Source organism: Microtus pennsylvanicus, chromosome 4 (genome assembly GCF_037038515.1).
Source record: "Microtus pennsylvanicus isolate mMicPen1 chromosome 4, mMicPen1.hap1, whole genome shotgun sequence".
Classification (NCBI taxonomy): Eukaryota; Metazoa; Chordata; class Mammalia; order Rodentia; family Cricetidae; genus Microtus; species Microtus pennsylvanicus.
In genome coordinates, this window is record NC_134582.1 from 50,469,304 (window position 1) to 50,490,116 (window position 20,813).

General features: G+C 39.0%; 1 protein-coding gene across 4 annotated transcripts in view; it reads right to left on the reverse strand.

Moving 5' to 3' along the window:
• Window positions 1-20,813, reverse strand: part of Wdr33 (WD repeat domain 33) — a 106,835-nt gene that overhangs the window by 61,671 nt on the left and 24,351 nt on the right. For all 4 annotated transcript variants that reach the window (XM_075969070.1, XM_075969071.1, XM_075969072.1 and 1 more), the window contains exons 2-7: window positions 18,302-18,528; window positions 16,461-16,529; window positions 15,833-15,937; window positions 10,217-10,312; window positions 9,915-10,066; window positions 8,218-8,315 (exon numbers count right to left, since the gene is read on the reverse strand). In XM_075969070.1, coding sequence (XP_075825185.1) covers window positions 8,218-8,315; window positions 9,915-10,066; window positions 10,217-10,312; window positions 15,833-15,937; window positions 16,461-16,529; window positions 18,302-18,505 — 724 coding nt within the window. In that variant the 5' untranslated portion in view covers window positions 18,506-18,528. The remainder of the gene's footprint in view (window positions 1-8,217; window positions 8,316-9,914; window positions 10,067-10,216; window positions 10,313-15,832; window positions 15,938-16,460; window positions 16,530-18,301; window positions 18,529-20,813) is intronic.

Below are 20,813 nucleotides of genomic sequence, written 5' to 3' on the forward strand. Positions count from 1 at the left end.
AATAATTTTATGATTTCCTGGCCATGAAGATGTTAAAGCCTGTACTACAAAAATGACCAATAACAAAATAAATAAATGAATGAATGAATGAATGAATGAGCTGAGGATACAAGCTAACATGTATGAAATTCTAGTACTACATAATAAAGGCTGCCATTTGCATCCACGCATCCTACACGTGCAAACTAAACCAATCTCAGACCTCTTATATCAGGAGTAAACCACTAGGTCTGTACTAACATGTAGACTTTTTCTGTCCTTATTGCCTAAACAACTATTTATCTACCACCAACACCGTATTATATAGTACAGGTAATTTAGAGATGGCTTAAAAGAACACAGGAGGGTTAAGTGAATACACAGCAACAAGACAGTATGCTTAAAGTTAACAAAGCCCTGACTTTAACCCCTAGTTCCAATATAAATGTGTAGGTTTATCAACTACCATTTTACAAAAACAATTTCAGCATAGGAAACTTTGGTATCTTCAGAAAATCTGGAACCTGTTCTGAAAGGATAGCCATACACTTCCGAAATAACCATTTTTATCACAGTATCAAGGAGGCTGTGAAAATAGTTCTGTGAATCACCTAATAGTAACTAATATTGAATACTGTATTGTAATAACTAGTTTGACAACTCTCATGAACTCATTTAACTCACAAACTAACTCAAGGTTATTATTAATCATCATTTTCGATCAGTAGAACTTGCCCCAGAGTCCCATGTTGCTAAAGTCTAACACTGTGACTAACACCGGGAGTTAAGACTGCATGGTTAGAATTCTATATAGGACTCTTTCTTCATATCCTCATTTTAGTATTGTTGGTTTGCTTCTGTTGGGGAGGTGGTGTTATTTTAAGATGAACATTTGCTATAACTATGGTTTAGTTCTTGCCACAACTCTAGTTTTGACACAAACTGAGTCACCTGAGAAGAGGAAACCTCAAGTGAAGAACAGCAAAAAAAAAAACAGACCAGCCTGTGGGCATGATCCTGAGAGCATTCTCTTGACTGATGACTGGTGTGGGAGGGCCACTATACTACAGCAGTGCCAACTCTAACCAACAAAAATGAGATAAAGGAAACCATAAATAAACTAGAAGAATAAAATAATAATTGAAATAGTTTCCTAAGCTAGGAATATAGCATGCTAAAACAGGAAAAGAAGCATGACAGAATCTCTAGAGATATGAAAAACTTCATCTTATCATAGAAGTGGTTAGATGGGTTTAGTGCAAATACATAAAAATAACAGGTATAATTTGTGTGTGTACATACGTGTGTACATGCACTGCAGGGAAACAAATTTAGAAGTAGCGCAAATCAGGGAGAGTAGTTCATGTCTGTAACCCTAGCATCTGAGACAGAAGACCCAGAAGTAAAAGGTCACATGTGGTCATGTCACCTCTGATCCCAGCAGCACTTCAAGGATGGAGAGAGGAGAATGGTTCGGGCTGGCTACTCAGCCAGCATAGCCATAAATCCCCAAGCTCTAGGTTCACTAGGAGACTTTGTCTCAAGGTAATAAGACAGAACTGAAACAGAATGCCCAGTGTTCTCTAGTCTTGATGGAAATGTAAGGGCTTAAGTACTTGCATACGTATGTACATATACACACCCCATCCTTAGGCCTGAAACCTTGAACAGACAAAACTACAACCTCAACCCTATTCTTAAACTACATAGAAACACAGTCTGCTTAAATAGTGTGAAACTCAACCACCCATCAAAAATAATTTCCCTGAAAGCTAGTAAGAAAATGTAGCACAATTTCAACAGACACAAATAGTTTATACAACAGCCCATGCTGTACTCTTACGCACAAAACCTTCCCACAACTAAATTCAAATATGATGTTCTACATTCTTCATCCTCAATATTATAGAAACCCATACTAGGTAAACCCAATCCTACTTCCATACAGAATCATCTACGTATCTTTAGATGCTGACTGAGGAAATGGCACAGTTGGTTAGGTGCCTACTGCAGAAGTACTAAGGACCAGCCTTTATCCCTACTGCCCACATCGTGAGGGCAGATGTGCACCTGTAATTTCAGTGCTGGGAATACAAAAGTAGGATTCCTGAGCCTTGCTAGTCTAGCTAGATGGCTATAAAATCAGCTCTAGGCAAAGTGAGATGGCTAGATGTATGCTCTATTACTTGGGAGGCAGAGGCAGGGAGCTCTGTAATTTCAAGATCATTAATTTCAGAATAGCCAGACTTATAAGACTCAGATTTGGGGGTGGGGGGGCATATCCTTTGTTGCACTACTCAGGACACAAAATTCCATCCTCATAATAGTTCACAACCATCTGTAACTCCAGTTACAGACTGAGAGGATTCAACACCTTCTCCAAACCTACAAGGGCACCAGGCAACACCACCTTCAGCAAGGCTGACTGCTTAAATTACTTGTTAACTTATTGCTGTAAAAAACTGAGACCACAGGCTGCCTTAGTAACACATGCATTTAATTCCAGTCCTCAGGATGCACAGGCAGGTAAATCTGAGTTCAAGGCCAGCCTTGTCTACACAACAAGCTCTAGGATATCCAGAGCTACATAAGGACCCTGTCTCTAAGATTGGGGTGCTGACAGGCAGATCTCTGTTCAAGACCAATCAGGACTACATATTAAAGACTACAGGGGGGGGGGGAGGCTCATAAGCAAAACTATGTGTAGGAAATGGCTCCTGGCTTTTGTGTATGGTACTGAAAGAATCACACCCATAATGCAAAGTGAATACTCTACAAATGTGCTATATTCTCAGTCCCTGACTGCTATTGAGACAGGGTCTCATTAAACTCATTAAGTCTAAGCTGGCCTTAAACTCCTGATCCTCCTGCTTCCTGCTAGGGTAAAAGATATATATACCCATTTAACTGGAGTGCTGAACTAAAGGTATGTGTTATCATCAACTGATTTTTTTTGTTTTGTTTTGAAGACAGGGTTTCACCATATAGCTCTGGCTGTTCTGAAACTCATTATGTGAAGTCACAGACATCAGCCTGCCTCTGCCTAACAAATCCTGGGATTAAAGCCATGTACCACTACGCCTGGCTTTTGAATGAAATACATTTTTGCAAGACTATGAGAGCCGTCTGAATGATAATGGCTCCCATAAGCTCATGCTTGAATCCTTAGTCCACAACTACTGGAAATTTTGGGAAGGATTAAAAAATGTGGCCTTGCTGGAGATGAGTCGCTAGGGGTAGGCTTTGATGGTTCAAAAAACTCAAACTATTCCCATTAGCTTTCTTGCCTGTTGTGTCTCAAGATATAAGCTCTTAGCTACTACTCCAGCATGCTGCTGCCATGCTTACCCCAATGATGGTCATGGGCTCTAACCCTCTACACTGTAAATCCCCCCCAAATTTCTTCTATCAGTTTCCTTCCTCAAGGTGTTCTCCCATAGTAATAGAAAAGTAACCAAGACAAGAATACAAACTATGTTACAAAGATAACAGGATTTGTGGTTTTCTCTTAAGAAATAGAGTTTTGTAGGATGCTATATAAAATGTTATAGATAAGTAGTAAGTAAATTACTCACAATGAAGATCACATTTTTACCCTGAAGACTCTGTAAACATGTTTTTACACCGTTTAAAAACCTACCAAACTAAAAGATCTTTGTAGTGAAGGCTTTAGCTTATTTAGTAAAAATCACAGTTGAAAGCAATCAAGAAAAAATACACAAAGACTTATCAAGAATGCTGCTGGGCATTACATGCCTTTAATTCCAGCAGCCGAGAGGCAAAAGCAGGCAGAACTCTGTCTAGTCAACAGAGCTAGTTCCCAAACAGGCAAGGCTACACTAAGAAAACCTGTCTCGAAAAAAAAAAACAAAAAGAAAAAAAAAATATTCATGCTATTCTTTTTCTTATGTTGTGAGGTGAACATGGGGTTCATTTCTTCACACTAAGCGATAATACTGAAGAGAGAGCCAGCACCTTAAAGGATGAGTCGGGAACAACACCATAAGTTCTTTGTTGGCCAGCATGTGCTACTTAGTGAACGCAAGTCTAGCCTTAATTGCGTAGTAAGACCCTTTCTTAAAGCGAAGCAAAATAAAATTTAATAAAACGGGTTTGGTTTAGCTTTGCTTTTAAAGACAGAATCACACTTTGCCCAGACTGGTCTACAAATGCTATGTAGCAAAGATGAGCTTGAATTTCTCCCCACTGCCTAGATAAGAGGTATGTGTACTACCAAACTCAATTTCACGTGATACTGAGGCATAATCCTAAGACTCAGTGTATGCTAAGCAAGCATATACCAACAACAGATTTGTTCCCAACACAAGGCACTTCCTCTGGACAATACTGCAAGGTACCCCTTTCTGTACATTTATATAACTTAGCAGATACCTTGTAACTCATTTGCTGTTTCAACAATCCAGTGTGATATAATGTTTCTGTGGTTCAGTTAGTAGTACATAAATAATTGTAACCGCTGGGCAGTGATGGTGCACTCAGGAGGCAGAGGCAGGTGGATCTCTGTGAGTCTGAGGCCAGCCTGGTCTACAGAGCGAATTCCAGAACAGGCTCCAAAGCCACACAAAGAAACCCTGTCTTGAAAGAATAAAAAACAAAACAAACAACCCCCACCCCCAAAAAACCCCACTATAACCTACAGGGACAGTTTTTAAGGAAAGTATTAAAATAAACTGGAGTTCCCTCTGCCCACCCTCTCTCTACTACCCTACCAAAATCTTTACTTCATAATTCTATCACCAAAGCTCAGAAATACAATCTACGATGACATTTCTTTTAAATATAAAAGGTTAGGGATATAGCTCAGTGGTTGGGTTGCTTGCCTAGCATGCACCCTGGGCTACACAGTAATAAAACTCAAGCCAAACAACCTGCCTTCAAATCCTAGCCCTACTTCTTATACTGTATGAATAATCTTTGGCAGGTTTATTTAACTTCATTTGTAAAGTAGGTTACTTCTTATCCCAAAGGGTTGCTGATGATGCTAAATTAAGTACTTACACTATGCCTGATCAGTGTGCCAGTTATTATTGCTAAAACCAAGAAGATAAAACAAACTTCAAGTGCAGTGAATTTCTGGAGTAGATTCTTTTTATAAGTTTAATTCTTCTTATTAAAATTTAATTTTACATTCTTAATGACTGCACTTTTTAACTTGGCAGCAAAAGGTTTGTTTTGCTTTTAGAGACAGAGTCGCAGGTCTTCTTCCCTCTTCTATGTCAATAAAGTATTTATAACAAATATTATTAAGTTTACTCATTGGTCTCTGCTTTGAAGACGATAAAAGCTTGTGAAAATATCTTGCCTACAAAATTTTAAGCACTCTTTACTTGAGAAAAAGGACAAAAGTGTATAAACTCCAGTATATGACAGATATTTACAAGATGTTTCCCAACTCAATTTCATGAACTTATGAATCAACCAAGCAATACTTTTGTACAGCAAATCTCCCAACAATTGCTCTATGCCCATTTTAAACAGGTTTCTCTTGAGTTTGAGGCCAGCCTGGTTTACAATAGCTAGTTCCAGGACAGGTTCCAAAGCAACACAGAGAAACTCTGTCTTGAAAAACCCGTGTGTGTGTGTGTGTGTGTGTGTGAATTTTGTACTGAAAAATTGTGACTTTTTTATTTGTAGTATTGTGACTTCTAAAAAATACTGTGTACTTAAAGCTGAACTCAGAGAAAAAAATGACCGTTATTTTTAAATATTTAATTGGCTGTCAGAATAGATCACAGATGTTTTTTATTTTGTTTCTAAGTGTCTTACAGAGTTCAGGCAGTGTTGCACCTCACAAGTGTTGAGATTATAGCCATGCATTAAATGTTTTTGCTTTTTTTTTCCTTTGATGTTCCAAGTAGAAGAGGAAGTTGGAGAAAAGCAGATTACCAACATAATGGAAGAATACTATAAAAATCAGACCTGATATCAGTAAAGGAAAACATGAGGCAACAAATACTTTATCACTAAAAATCTGAATAAAAGTCTGATTTTTATTATGGATGATGGAGAAAAGGTTATGTGTTAAAGCCTCAGAATATATATATATATATATATATATATATATATATATATATATATATGATCATCACCTCCCTTCAAATAGTGTTTTCTTGATTTTTCAAAACACCTAACCTCTCAAAGTGAGTGCCTGACACATACAAGAAAAAAGGAGCATGTCTGCTTGCCTGCCAGGTAGGTATGGGTAGACTATGACTTACTTATTACAGGGCAACTGACGTTTTAGAAGTGGAACAATCATCCTGTCCAAATTTTGGCTTTGGGATCCAATGTTTTCCATGAGAAGCTGCCTTCAGGTCCTTTCTTCTAATTTTTGATGAATAATTTTGTATTCTCCCAGTAATGACTGTAAATCTGACCTCGAACCATCAAGTATAACAGAAATGCTCTTAATTTCACAGAATTTAGAAAACTGAATGATAGAAAATAGTAACTGGAATCTAAAATCTAAGGGTTATGTGAGACTTGCTCCATTTTATTTAAATTCACCTGGACTAAAATTAATATTAAAAAGGTTCACCTTAACTCAAATCTAAAACTATCAAGTGCTGCTTCTCACACTGTCAAGCACATGCAGGGCTGTTCTCAGAGCCCTTCTAGAACTACTGTGTAAAGTGAAATGAAGTTAACATACAAAAGATTGTTGCAATACAAACTGTTGAGCAGTCTACTATGAGATTTCTATTCTATTTCAGATTATAAAGTCAGTCATTGTAATCCCCCAGGATTACTTTAAATAAAAAATTTTATTTCTAAGGATTTTTATTTCTAAGCCTAAGAACAGTGATGAAAGAGCCAACATAAGTGTACAATGAGAATGAAAGTCAAGTGGTTAAGAGTCTAGTTATGGTATTGAACCTATTATTTTCTAACAAGTCATTTAAGTCTTCTGGGTCACGTACTCTTCCATAAATGAGTCTCCCTCGTTCTTAAGTTGCATGGTGTCATGATCTCCACAGTGCATATGCCTCTCAATTTGACAGGCACCGACAGGACCCTACACTAGCTGTGGCGATGCACAACTGGACATGGATCCAAGACAATGTGAAAATACATTCAATGATATTGGCTGGAATTTACCTTTTAGTTTTTTAGTTTCGTTTTGTTTGTTTGCTTTATTCTGAAACAGGGTTTCACTATACAGTGCTGGCTGGTCTGGAACCACCTATATAGACCAGACTAACATGGAACTCACAGAGATTACCTGCCTCTACAGGAGTAAAGGGTGTGCACAACAACATCTAGCATGTTAAATTATCTTACCAGTTGTACGAAATTTACAATTCCACCAAGACAACTAACTGCTGACTCTGTAACATGAAGGTAAATCTCTGAATCATAATGTCTTGATAAATGTTATCTTTGGTACCCATTCTCCACCCTTAATTTCCATCTCCCATGATGTTACTTCTGCGGGATTCCGGAATCAAGAGCATGGAGGCAAAGGTCAATTTGTAAACTAGTAGAGGTTGAAATTAAACACTTGAAAATATCACATTCCTAGTGAATAATAAACCAAGTACTTAGAAGTACAAATGGTTTTATTATAATGTTTGCACTAAGGATATATAAGACACAGCTAATTACCAAATTCTAATACCTCAGAATTCACATAAAGGGTGGTAACAGCCCAACTATACAAAGTGAAATAATCTACAAATTTCAAGTAAGCCAGTTGCAATGAAGCACAACTGCACTCCCAGAATTGGGAGTCTGGACAAGGACTAAGGACTATAAGTTCCAGGCTAGTGTGGGCTACACAGCAAGTTCCAGGCCAGCTTAAGCTTCACAATGAGAACCTTTCTCAAAAAGGGGGTAAGTACATACAGCTACTAATAACTCTATTTTATCAGATAATTTATCTGTACAAGAGCTGTCATGAATATGTGAACTGTCTTTTATTTTGAAATGTCTACGTCAATAAAGAGTACTTCCCTAAAGGACAAAGATAAAGTGATGGAGAAAAGGGAGAGCTTGTATTTAATTTGCAACTGAAAGAATTCAAAGATAGTGCAATTACTATTAGTTAAAATTTTAAAAATGAATGCAAACTAGAGAACAGCTGTATTTTGACAGAGATGGTGAATGTATAAAAAAATACTTTAATGGAGATACAAGTAGATATAGTGTATTGTGATGACTTAACCACAAATGCCTTCCCTATTTAAGTATTTCAATCAGTACTGTTAGTACACATACCTCGGAGAATTCTTTCCTCATGGCAACGAAGAAAATCCCAGATTCTAACAGTGCCGTCATCAGAGCATGTAGCAAATTTATTATCCGTGGGTGAGAAACTGTTACATGAAGACACACAGCAGGGGAAAGAAGTCAGCATTTAACAGATCATCCATGCTTCTCAGACAGGGAAAAACAAAAACACTGCTGCATTATAAACAGGAGAAGGATGTATCCAGTGAAGAAGCCCTTAAAAAGAATGGAGTCAGCTAACATATGCATCTCATCAAAAGACTTCAAAAGAATAGGGGGTTTTTCTTTACATTTTTCCATCAATATTCAGAACTTCTCAGTGCATTACTAGTCCTATCATTACCTGTGCTCCTTTTAGTATATTTCCTGTATCAACAAATCATGGGGAGCTGCCTTAACAGTGAAACTACATGTACTCTACTCTTAACAATATTTCTGCATATAATCATTTAAGCCACAGAGTAATACTGCTCAAAACATGAGCATCCGTTTCTGCCTCAGATACTTAAACATCATCCTTATATACCATGTTTCTCACTTATTTAAAAGGCTCGTGAAAACCGCACGCCTTCTTCCAGGTGTAAAGTAATCCCATGAATGTTGTACCTCTGGAGGAAAACTTAAAATATACACCAGATATTTTTAAAGCCAATGACTACTACACAACAGGGAGCCAGTTTTCTTCCTGGCTGTGAAAAACCATCAAGATTTTCAATGAACTGTATGAACTCCCTTGAACTTCTGAATGGCTAAAGGTGAAAAAATGATGAGCACGACACTGAGGTCAGGTATATAAAGCAGAAACATATGCAACAGGTTCTGTGGATTCTGAAAGGAGAAACAAGTGACTGCCAATGGTGTTTCTAAAGTCAACCTCTTCCCACACGTAGATGGCACAACCTTAAAAGAATGCTTAGCTTTATTCTGAGGCTGCAGCAATTCTTCAGGCTTCTTTTTGAAACTCTTTCCCCCAGTTTTACTATACATTTCTCACTGTTATGTAAAAACATACAACTCACTGAAAATGTTTTAACTCCACTCATACATTTGCGTAAGTCATGTTATCAACAGTGAATCAGAAGAAAAGTCCTAGAGTCTTCTTTGACAAAGGTCTGCTTACAGCTGCAAAGCATGAAGAACCCATTCATTAATCCGTTAATGTTTGCCACGTCCAGAGAGTTATCTGTGAGGTTTTTAGTCCTATACTTTCTTTCTTTTTGAAGTCGTGGCAGAACCAAGCCAACCAGGTCTTCACTTAAGCCTCTTTTTTTCCTTGACTTTTGTGTGGATTCTGAAGGTGATTTCTGTAGGCTTTAGATTTTATTCAGTTGTATAATTAAAGACTGAATTCTTTATTTGGAATATTCTTGTCTTACACAGTAGATAATAAAAAGGAATAACGTATACACATTATTAACCATAAATAAAAAGAGAAAACCAGTGCAAAATGTGGCAGACAATACATCTCTAACATATTGCAAAGGCTGATACCAGGACAAACTATTCCAGAAAGGTGCCAGCAAAATGGTGAATGTGTGAAAACAAAGAGAAATATCGTGTTCATAAGGTGCGGAAAGTTTCCCAGAATCTGAGAGAGCCCATGCATCTCTGCACCCAGAATACACTTAGAGAATAATTTAACCATGACAATAGGGACTACAGAAAATGGTATATTGTGTATAAACCTGGCCTCTCTAATCGCCTCCTTATGTGCCTGGAACATCTTGACGTTGTTCATGTTGGATTGCCAATATTTCACATATCCTCCATGATCTGCTGTCAACATCCACATGTCATTATGTGACCAAGTCATGGCCCTCACAGGGCTATCATGAGCCTGTAAAAATAGAAAACACTTTTAAGTTTTTATTTAAGAGAATATATGGCTGAAGCTGACAGGAACCTCTATTAACTCAGAGCAGTAAACTGTCCAACTGTTAAGTTTTATAAGTTTTTAGAGGAGCTACCATCTGGTGGTTCCTGTTACCTGCAATATGGTTTCAAAGTTGAAAGTCAGCCCATTCCACAAGGTGAACTCTCCACTAGAAGCTCCAGTGACCAATCGTCTTCCTTCTGGAGTCCACTGGGGGAGGAAAAGTAAGACAGGGCAAACATAAGAACATGTCATGCAACTTCACTAATTTCAGAAATATTTTCAAAGGCGGTTTTGCTTGCTTGGTTTGGTTTTATTTGTGTCTGTGCATGTGTAGGTTGAGCGAGAGTTACAGGCAGTTGTCAGTTTCAGAGTGTGGGTGTAGGGAACTGAACTCAAGTCCTCTAAAAAAGCTGCAATGCGGAGCCACCTTAGGGTTGGCAAGAGTCTCAAACCTAGGGTGGCTCCCAGGTGCCCCGGGGAAATTTCCCCAGTTCGTTCCTTGGGTAGCTGGGGATAGGGAACCTGAAATGACCCTATTCTATAGCCATACTGATGAATATCTTGCATATCACCATAGAACCTTCATCTGGTGATGGATGGAAATAGAGACAGAGACCCACACTGGAGCACCAGACTGAGCTCCCAAGGTCCCAATGAGGAGCAGAAGGAGGGAGAACATGAGCAAGGAAGTCAGGACCACGAGGGGTGCACCCACCCACTGAGACAGTGGGGCTGATCTATTGGGAGCTCACCATGGCCAGCTGGTCTGTGACTGAAAAAGCAAGGGATAAAACCGGACTCTCTGAACATGGCGAACAATGAGGGCTGATGAGAAGCCAAGGACAATGGCACAAGGTTTTGGTCCTACTTCATGTTCTGGCTTTGTGGGAGCCTAACCAGTTTGGATGTTCACCTTCCTAGACCTGGAGGGGGGAGGACCTTGGATTTTCCAAGGGGCAGGGAACCCTGACTGCTCTCTGGACTGGAGAGCGAGGAGGAGAAAAGTGGGGGGAGGGGGAGGGGGGCGGGAGGAGGGGGAGGGAAATGGGAGGCTGGGAGGCAGAAATTTTTTTTTCTTTTCAATAAAAAAAAAAAAAGCTGCAATGTTCTAAACCGGGCAGTGGTGGCGCACGCCTTTAATCCCAGCACTTGGGAGGCAGAGGCAGGCAGATCTCAGTGAGTTCGAGGCCAGCCTGGTCTAGAAGAGCTAGTTCCAGGACAGGAACCAAAAGCTACAGGGAAAACCTGTCTCGAAAATTAAAAAAAAAAAAAAAGCTGCAATGTTTTTAATTGCTGAGTATCTCGCCAGTGCGCAGAATTTATTCACAAAATATTAAATAATCAAAATAAAGTAGACAACACTAAGTTTTAATGTTAGTGTACCTTTCTAAGCAAGTGTATTTTGAGAAAAGAGCTTGCATCACAAAGTGCAAGGAAAGCACGAACACTGGTTATTAGCTAAATTTAAAGAGATGTATTATGAATACCCCTATGTACTTAAAAAGCAAGTTAAATCATAACATGTAAAAATTTCACTTTTATCTAGGCTACTTAATAGACTAATATAAATAAGGTAGGCAGTCACCAGAAAACTTCAAATGACTGAATGAAAAATAAAGAAATCTTTCAATTGCTGTTTGACTGTCTAGTGGTATATATAAAGCACTTGAGAGCTGGATGTATAAGGCCAATCTCAGCTGTACTGTAAGACTTCACCTCAAAAAATAAAATCAAAATCAGCTCTGTGGCAAAGGCCCAGAAGCAAAGCACTGGGAGGCAGAGACAGGATGCCAAATTCAAGCTCATTCTTGGCTGCATGAGACCCTGAACTGAATTAGGAGGGAGGGAGGGGAGGGAGGGAGGGAGGGAGGGGAGGGGAGGGAGGGAGGAAGGAGGGAGGAGGGGGGAGGGGGAGGGAGAAGGAAGGGGGAGGGAAGGGAGAAGGAAGGGGGAGGGAGGGAGGGAAGGGAGGGAGGAAGGCAGGCAGGCAGGCAGGCAAGACCAGACAAGACAGAGAAAGCCAGCCAGCCAGGTGGTGGTAGCACACACTTTTTATTCCAGCACTCCAGAGGCAGAGGCAGGAGGATATCTGAGCTCAAGATCAACTTGGTCCACACAGCCAGGATTACAGAGAAACCTTGCTTCTAAAAATAAGTAAGTAAATAAAAACAAATAAATAGCTAAATAAAGAATAGCCAGGCACATACTTTTAATCCCAAGCACTTGGGTGGCAAAGGCAAAAGATCTTTATGAGTTCAGGGCCAACATGGTCTGGATAGCAAGTTCTAGGCCAGCTAGGACCTTGTCTCAAAAATAAAATACCCCTCCCTCCTCAAGCAAAATGGTAACAATTATTACATTAAGAACATTAAAAATATCAAACTTTCCCTACAACTAAATATTCTTTAAAAGTTAGGAGAGAAGCTAGTGATGTTAGAATATTTGCCTAGAAAACACAAGTTTGATCCCAATACCAAACTAGGCAGAGTGGTACATTGCCTGTAATTCTAGCATTCAAGAGACAGAGAAATGGAATCAAAAGTTCAAGGTCGAGACTAGAGAGAAGGCTAATTGGTTAAGAGCACAGCCTGCTCTTCCAGAGGTCTAAGGTTCAATTCCCAGCACCCACATGTCAGCTCACAAATGTCTGTAACTCCAGTTCCAGGGGATCTGATACCCTCACACTGACATACATGTGAGGCAAAACACCAAGGCTTATTATTATTATTATTATTATTATTATTATTATTATTCAAGGCCATCCTTTGATACATAGCAAAGCTTAGAATGTCCTGGCCTATGTGAGACTCTACCAGAAAAAAAGCCTGGAGGCAGAGGTGGGCAGATCTCAGGGAGTTATTTTATGCTCTTCTAAACTCATTGCCAAGCCTCACGCTGCATTATTTTTTAAAAAGCAAAACAAGAGTCAATAATGCCAGTAATGATGATCTACTACCAAGAGCCTATCTCAATACAGGAAGATATAATGGGGAAAAAAAGCCTTAATACATTAGAACCAACACTATAGGATTATTTAAATGTCACAGCTTGTATGCTAAAGTGAATCTGTGACATACTTGCTAATCACATTAAAATAGAACATATGGCCAAGCATAGTGGTGCATGCCTTTAATTCCAGAACTCAGGAGGTAGAGGAAGGCAGGTGTCTGTGAGTCCAATGCTAGCCTGTTCTACAGAATGAGTGGGTGATTTCCAGGATAGCCAGGGTGCCACAGAGAAACACTGGCTTGAAAAATATCATTAAAAAATAAAATAATTTATTTTGCCAAGCATGGCAACACCATAATCCCAGTACTACTGAGGCAAAAGTGGGAAGATGTCTGTGAACTTAAGGCTAGTCTGGTCTACACAATGAGTTACAAGCCAGTCAGGGCTATATAATAAGACCCTGTCACAAAATGGATGGATAGATGGACAGCCGGATGAACAAACAGATAATTAAGTACTTGTCTGTGTGTATGCCTAATTCATTTTTCCTTTTTGTTCAGCTTCACTAATTGTTCATAAAGGATATTAATACAAAGTAGGTCAGCACAATCCTATTATCCTAAGCAAAAACTGACAGAACAAAAATAGGTCTCCTTGGGAGCTGAAGAGGTTAAGAGCACTGACTGCTCTTTCAGAGGTCCTGAATTCAATTCCCAACAACCACATGCTGGCTCACAACTATCTGTAATGAGATCTGGTGTCCTCTTCTGTCATGTGTATATGTGATAAATAAATAAATGTTAAAAAAAAAGATAGGTGTGCTTAAAGAAACATGATAAAATAGATAAAATAAAGTTTATTTGAAAAATGGTGCAAATACATATGGCCACGTGGCTCTTTATTGCTTTATCAATAAAACATCATTTTGATGATTCTGAATAAAGTGCTCTTAATATTCCTAGATTTTGTTATTTGCTATGATCCTAACCCTATCAATTCTGTAGTAAACCAAACTGTAAATACAGAATTTCTTAATAACCTTTCAACAGACTGTGTCTTTAATACACACAAATTTTCTAAGATCTCATACCTCGATCTCCAAAGAAGAAAACTTATCTACCACATGGATAGGGTGAAAGGGGACCAAGATTTCTAGGGCAGCATAGGCTACATTACAAGATGAGTTCAAAACTAGCATGAGGTTTATTGTTGTATGGTTTGTTCTTAAAGGGGTGGGAGGCTAAAGATGTAATTCAGAACATATGCAAGGTCCTAGGTTCTACCCTTAGTATTAAGGGGAGAAATTAAAGATATAGATACAAGATGTGCAGGTTCCATTTCAGAAAGGTTTTCTGCATTACAAAAGAATAATAAAGTGCTGGAGAATGACCCAGCAGTTCAAAGTGTTTGCAGCTCATTCAGGACAGAGTTTGCTTCCCAACACCAACATCAGATAGCTCACAACCACCTGTTAACTATAGCTCCAGAGAATCCTGACCATGTGAGCTCAACTCCTAGAACCCACATAAAGGTCAAACAACAGAAACAACTCCATTGGTGATCCTGATCGCCACATATACACCATAGGGGAGAGCCCCCCCCATATACATAAAGTTTAAAAATAAAATAAAAAACAAGGGTGTTGTGGAATATTAGATAATATGTGTTACATTCGTTTGTGCTGTAGAATATTTGTTTAATGATGCAAAGATGTGTTGCATTTGTTTGCCTCTATAAAACTGTGTTACTTTGCCTGTTTTATACCTAATTGGTCTAATAAAGAGCTGAACGGCCAATAGCTACATAGGAGAAAAGATAGGCAGGGCTGGCAGGCAGAGAGGATGACTAGAAGAGCAGAGGGAGGAACAAAAAAGAGGAAGATACCTGGGGCCAACCACCCAACCACACAACTAGTCACAGAGAAAGGGAAGAAAAGAATATAGAATAGGGAAATTAAAAGCCCAGAGGCAAAAGGTAAATGGGATAATTTAAGAAAAACTGACTAGAAACAAGCCATTTTAAAGCCAAGAATTCATAAGCATAAGAATAAGCCTTCATGTGTTTATTTGGGATCTGGGTGGCGGGCCCCCAAAGAGCAAAGAGTTAAAAAAAATTAAATAAATAAATAAACAAACAAACAAACACAACTATACATGGGAGTTTAAGAACTAGCTCAATGGTTAAAAGAATATGCTAATTTTACAGAGGCCTGAGTCTGGTTGCCAGCATCCATATAAAGCAGCTACCAACCTGTAACTTCCAGCTCCAAAGGATTGGATGCCCTCTTCTAGCCTCCAAAGGCACCTCCACTAACATGCATAGAGACATGCATATATACACATCATTTAATATAAAATCAATCCAGTCAGCAGTGGTGTACATTTTTAATTCCAGAACTTGGAAGGCAGAAGCAGGAGGATCTCTTGATTTGAGGCCAGCCTGGTCTACAGAGCAAGGTCCAGGACAACCAGGGCTATACAGAGAAACCTTATCTCAGAAAACAAAAAACAAAACAAAAAAATTCTTGTTGGCAGTGGTGGTGCATGCTTTTAATCCCAGCATTTGGGAGGCAGAGGCAGGGGAATCGAGGCCAGCCTGGTCTATAAGAGCTAGTTCCAGGACAGGAACCAAAAAGCTACAGAGAAACCCTGTCTTGAAAATTTAAAAAAAAAAAAAAAAAAAAAAAAGACATGTGCTACCTTGCCCAACCTTGTCAAATACATTTGTAAAACTAAGAATTAATTTTTTTTTAAAAAAAATATCTAACAGAATACTTACCCTCACAACAAATACTGGGCATTTTACTTTGTTTGTTGATGTTCTAACAAATTTTGTTGTGACTGCATTCATAGGATTATTCAACATTCCTATAGGTGGAACCAGCTATCAAAAAAAAAAAGAACAGTGGGTTTTTATAACACCTGATAACACACAGAGAAGAAACAAGGTACACAGCAAGGTAACTATTTCAATATCTACAGAGAACTTCAGGGTAACTTTCTACATTAAAAGAAAACTAATATAAAAAGTTACACAACTATTAGTATTAATCTAGAACTTAATTTCAGCATCTGCTTAAGCATCAGATTTCCCAAATTACTTCTCCAGGTCAATACAGCAAAGCATGTTTGCAGAACCCCAAATTTAAAATTAATTTTTCTATTAAAAGACTTTGAAGCTGTTCAACTTTCTACATTGCTTTTGCCCGCCCCCTAAGTTTATTCATCATTAAATTTAGAGGAATATTTAAGTTGAGACAATATTAAATCAAGGTAAATACTACATACACTTTTGGAAATGTGTTAACTATAAAAAAGAAGTCAAGACAACCTTGACCCTAAACTCACATGCTTGGAGGTTTAGAAGGAGGTTCTTATTAAGCTAGTATTATAGAACTTATACTTACATCATTATAATAACCTGCATCCGGCTGAATGGCCCGCATATCTCTCTGATCTCTTTGCCATATCCTATTCTGTTAAAAAATAAATTAATGAGTATAGTTTTGTGACAGTATGTAAAATTTAATTAATAATGAAACCTAATGTATATTTTTAATTTGTTGTATGGATATTTGCCTGCATGTGTATGCATGTGGGTACCAAGCAACACACTCATGTTTAGTACTCACAGAGGTCAGAAGAGCATGAGATACTCTGAAACTGGAATTACAGATGATTATGGGTCACCATGTTCATGCTGAGACTCAATCCAAGTCCTCTAGAAGAGCAGTCTGTGCTCTTAAGCATTGAGTTACCTCCCCAAACCCCAAATGTAACAGGATTCATGTGTGTTTTGAGTTTTGTTTTTGTTTTTGTTTTTCAAGACAGGGTTTCTCTGTGTGGCTTTGGAGCCTGAACTGGAACTCACTCTGTAGACCAGACTGGCCTCAAACTCAAAGAGATCCACCTGCCTCTGCCTCCCTAGTGCTGGAAGGTGTCACCACCGTCAGGCCTTCTTTTAGTATTTAAGACAGGGTCTCGCTGTGTAGCCCTGGCTAGCCTGCAATTCCCTAGCTATACCAGTGTGGCTTGGAATTCAGAGTTCCTTGGCCTCCTGGGCACTGGGATAAGGTGTACACCAACACACCAGAACACCAAGCTATTTTCTCAAACACAGAAAACAGTGATGGCTTTTCCCTTTTTCTTTTGCTGCTGCCCCTGCTTAGAATTTTACTCAGAAGCCCTTACCCTAGTCATCCAGTTCCTCTGATGCCCAAATCATCCTCACTCACTTTTCATATTGATAAATGGAATGGGGGACGGGCTGGTGAGATGGCTCAGTGGCTAAGAGCACTAGCTGCTCTTCTAGAAGACCTGGATGCCAGTGCCCAAATGGCTCACAACATGTTAACTCCAGTTGCACAGGATGCAACACCCTCTTCTTCCCTATGTGGGCACCAGGCATACACATGATAGACATACATACATGCAAACAAAACAATAATACACATAAAATAATTAAGTTGGATGGGCAGGTAGGATGTAAGGACAGACTGGCAACCAGAATTCTGGCAAATCCATTAACACAAAACAGTTTCCCTTTATCTTTCTTTTGGTTTTCTTTTTTATTCTTTCCAAATTCTAGCTTCATACTCTAGTTTCCCAAATGAAATTGCCAAGAATCAACCAGTGTGACGTCACATGCCTTAATCTCAGTACTTAGGGGATGAAGGGGAAAAGTTCAGGAATTCAAAACCAGCCTGTCTAAAAAAGGGGGAGAAACTAAAAAGTCTAAATCTATCCTTGACACTTTTTGCCATGTGTCTGTAATACACTAATTAGTTCAATGTGCAAACAACAGGCCTTTACCCACTGAACTAAGGTATAAAAAGAAAACTAAACCAATTGGATGGAATAGTAACATTTAAAAGGTACACAAAGAGCTCAAAAGTAGAGAAACAGAGCTGAGAGCACTTTCAGCAAATCAGGGCATTCTACAAGTGTACTCAGTCTTCAAGGTAACTATAGAGCTCCTTCTCCAGACGACAATTCCTTACCCTTGGGAACTCAGAAGTAGGACAAGCCACGTTCTCAGAGTCAGTGTCTCAAAAATGTTACTATGTTGGTAGTCACTTAATATTTCACATACACTGTATTATTTTGGGAAGATGATTAACAAACTCTTCATCTAAATACTAATCCATCCCACTAATTCAAGAAATAACCAGTAATACTTAATACACTTTAGCATAAAAAAAAAGAAACAAAAACACTTTGACTATCAAAGTACATTCAATGGACTTACCTCCAAATACTTAATTACAGATGGATTATAGTCTATGGTTTTCCGGTTTACAGCTTTTCTCATTCGTTTTCCATCAAAGGTAAGCTGCTGCATTGCTTGCTGCTGTGCAAAATCAGGCCGCTTATAAAATAGCTGTCGGGGTGCCTGGTGTTGAAACCTCGGCATGTGGAAAAATCGTGGAGGAGAGCCAATTTCTGTAGCCATGGTGATGTTTTCCTACTAGGCCACTAAAAGAGAAGAGGAAGTATTTTCAGTACATGTATCAGCATACAACAGTGCCTAAAAGCATTTTTCTTCTAACCTGAAAACATTTTTTAGACTTTAAAAAAATGTGTGTGGGTGTTTTGCCTGCAAGAATATGTCTGAAAAGGCCAGAAGAGGGCATCAGATACCCTGGAACTGGAGTTAAGGATGGATGTGAGCTGCCATGTGCATGCTTGGAATCGAACCTGGGTCATCTAGAAGAGTGGCCAGTGGCTCTTACTGGAGCCATCTCTCCAGTCCCAAGCTAAAACCAATTAAGTGAATAGTTTTTAAAATGTTATTTATTTTGGTCGTTTTGTGATAGGTTTCTTTGTGTATCCCTGGCTGTCCTGGAACTCACTCTGTAGACCAGGCTGGCCTTGAACTCTGAGATCCACCTGCCTCTGCCTCCCAAGTACTAGGATTAAAGGCATGTACCACCAACACTAGGCTACAATTCTTATTTCAGAGAAAGATTGTAATTTCCACTATTTTTCTGTTTTTACATTTGATTTTTGTTACTCTCTAGATATTTTATAAAAGGGTTTAGAAAAAATTATTATATTCTTCAGGTAAAAATGGTGTCACCAAAGAGGTTTCATTCAGCTTTCGAAGAGCAGATGGATAGACCCACAGTCAAACTTTAGATGGAGCTTGAGGAATCCTGCAGAAGGTGAGCGAGGATTGTGGGAGACAAGAAAATGGGCCAGAGTCAACTGCTAGGGCTCATGGGGGCTCACAGAGACTGATTCAACAGTCATAAAGCCTGTATGGGTCTGATCTACGTCCTCTCTCTCTCTCTCTCTCTCTCTCTATATATATATATATATATATATATATATATATATATATATATATATATATATATACACACACACACACACACACACACACACACACACACACACACACACATGTTATGGTCATGTAACTTGCTGTACCTGTGGGACTCTTAACAGTGGGAGTGGGGGCTGTCTCTAACTCTTTAGCCTGCTTAGGGACCTTTTTCCTACTGAGTTGCTTCATCCAGTCCTAATATGAGGGAATGTGCCTAGATTTATTATAACTTGATATGCCATGACTGATAGATATTCCCGGGAGGCCTGCTCTTTTCTTAAAAGGAAGGGAGAAAGAGGAAGTCAGGGAGAGGCACTGGGAGGAGAAGAGGGAGGGCAATGGAGAAGAGTAGAATTAGAATGCAGTATGTAATATGAGAGAAGAATTTTTAAAAAGGAAAGAAATGGTCTTGGTACTACTTCATTCACCTTTATGACTTCAAATAGTTCCTGCAAGAGTAACAGCAATGAGGCAAGAGTGGTGATAGTAATGGTGGAGATGAAAAGAAATCCTGACACACACGAAAATAAACATGGGCACAAAAATAGATATTTAATGTGTTACTTCTACTACTAGGAAGCAATTCTTGATCTACAGTTCCAACATGTTAGTTTGTAATGAGATAAGAAACATCCCACCTATTAAAGCTATATATGAATTACTGTGTATAAAAAGCACTTAGGGACTGGAGAGATGGCTCAGTGGTTAAGTGCACTGCCTGCTCTTCCAAAGGTCCTGAGTTCAATTCCCAGCAACCACATGATGGCTCACAACCATCTGTAATGAGGTCTGGTGCCCTCTTCTGGCCTGCAGGCATACAGACAGAATATTGTATACATAATAAATAAATATTTTTTTAAAAAAAATAAATAAAAAGCACTTAGAGGCTAGTGACGAATCTGCCTACTCAGACACCTCATGAATACAATTACATCTCAGCAAGGAGACTTAAAACTTCAATCCAGATATATCTGGCCCAATTTTTCTAAAGGCCTAAACTTTTTTCTAAATCTGTTTTGAGACATAGTCTCATTATGTAATCCAGTCTAGTTCTAAACTCAGAATCTTCCACTCGCTACCTCCCAAATGCTGAGTCATGTGCCCAATCCCTTTCAAACTTATATTTTAAGACAGGTGGTGGTAGCAACACATGCTTTAAATCCCAGCACTAAGGAGGCTGAGGCAGGTGAACCTCCAAATTCTAGGCCAGCCTGGTCTAGAAAGTTCCAGTATAGCCAGAGTTACACAGAGAAACCCTGAGGCCGGCAGAGCCTTTTATCTCAGCACTTGGCAGGCAGAGGCAGGCAGATCTGTGAGTTTGAGGCCTGCTTGGTCTATAGAACTAGTTCCAGGAGAGGCTCCAAAGCTACAGAGAAACCTTGTTTCGAAAGCAAAACAAAACAAAACCACACAGAGAAACCCTATCTTTGGG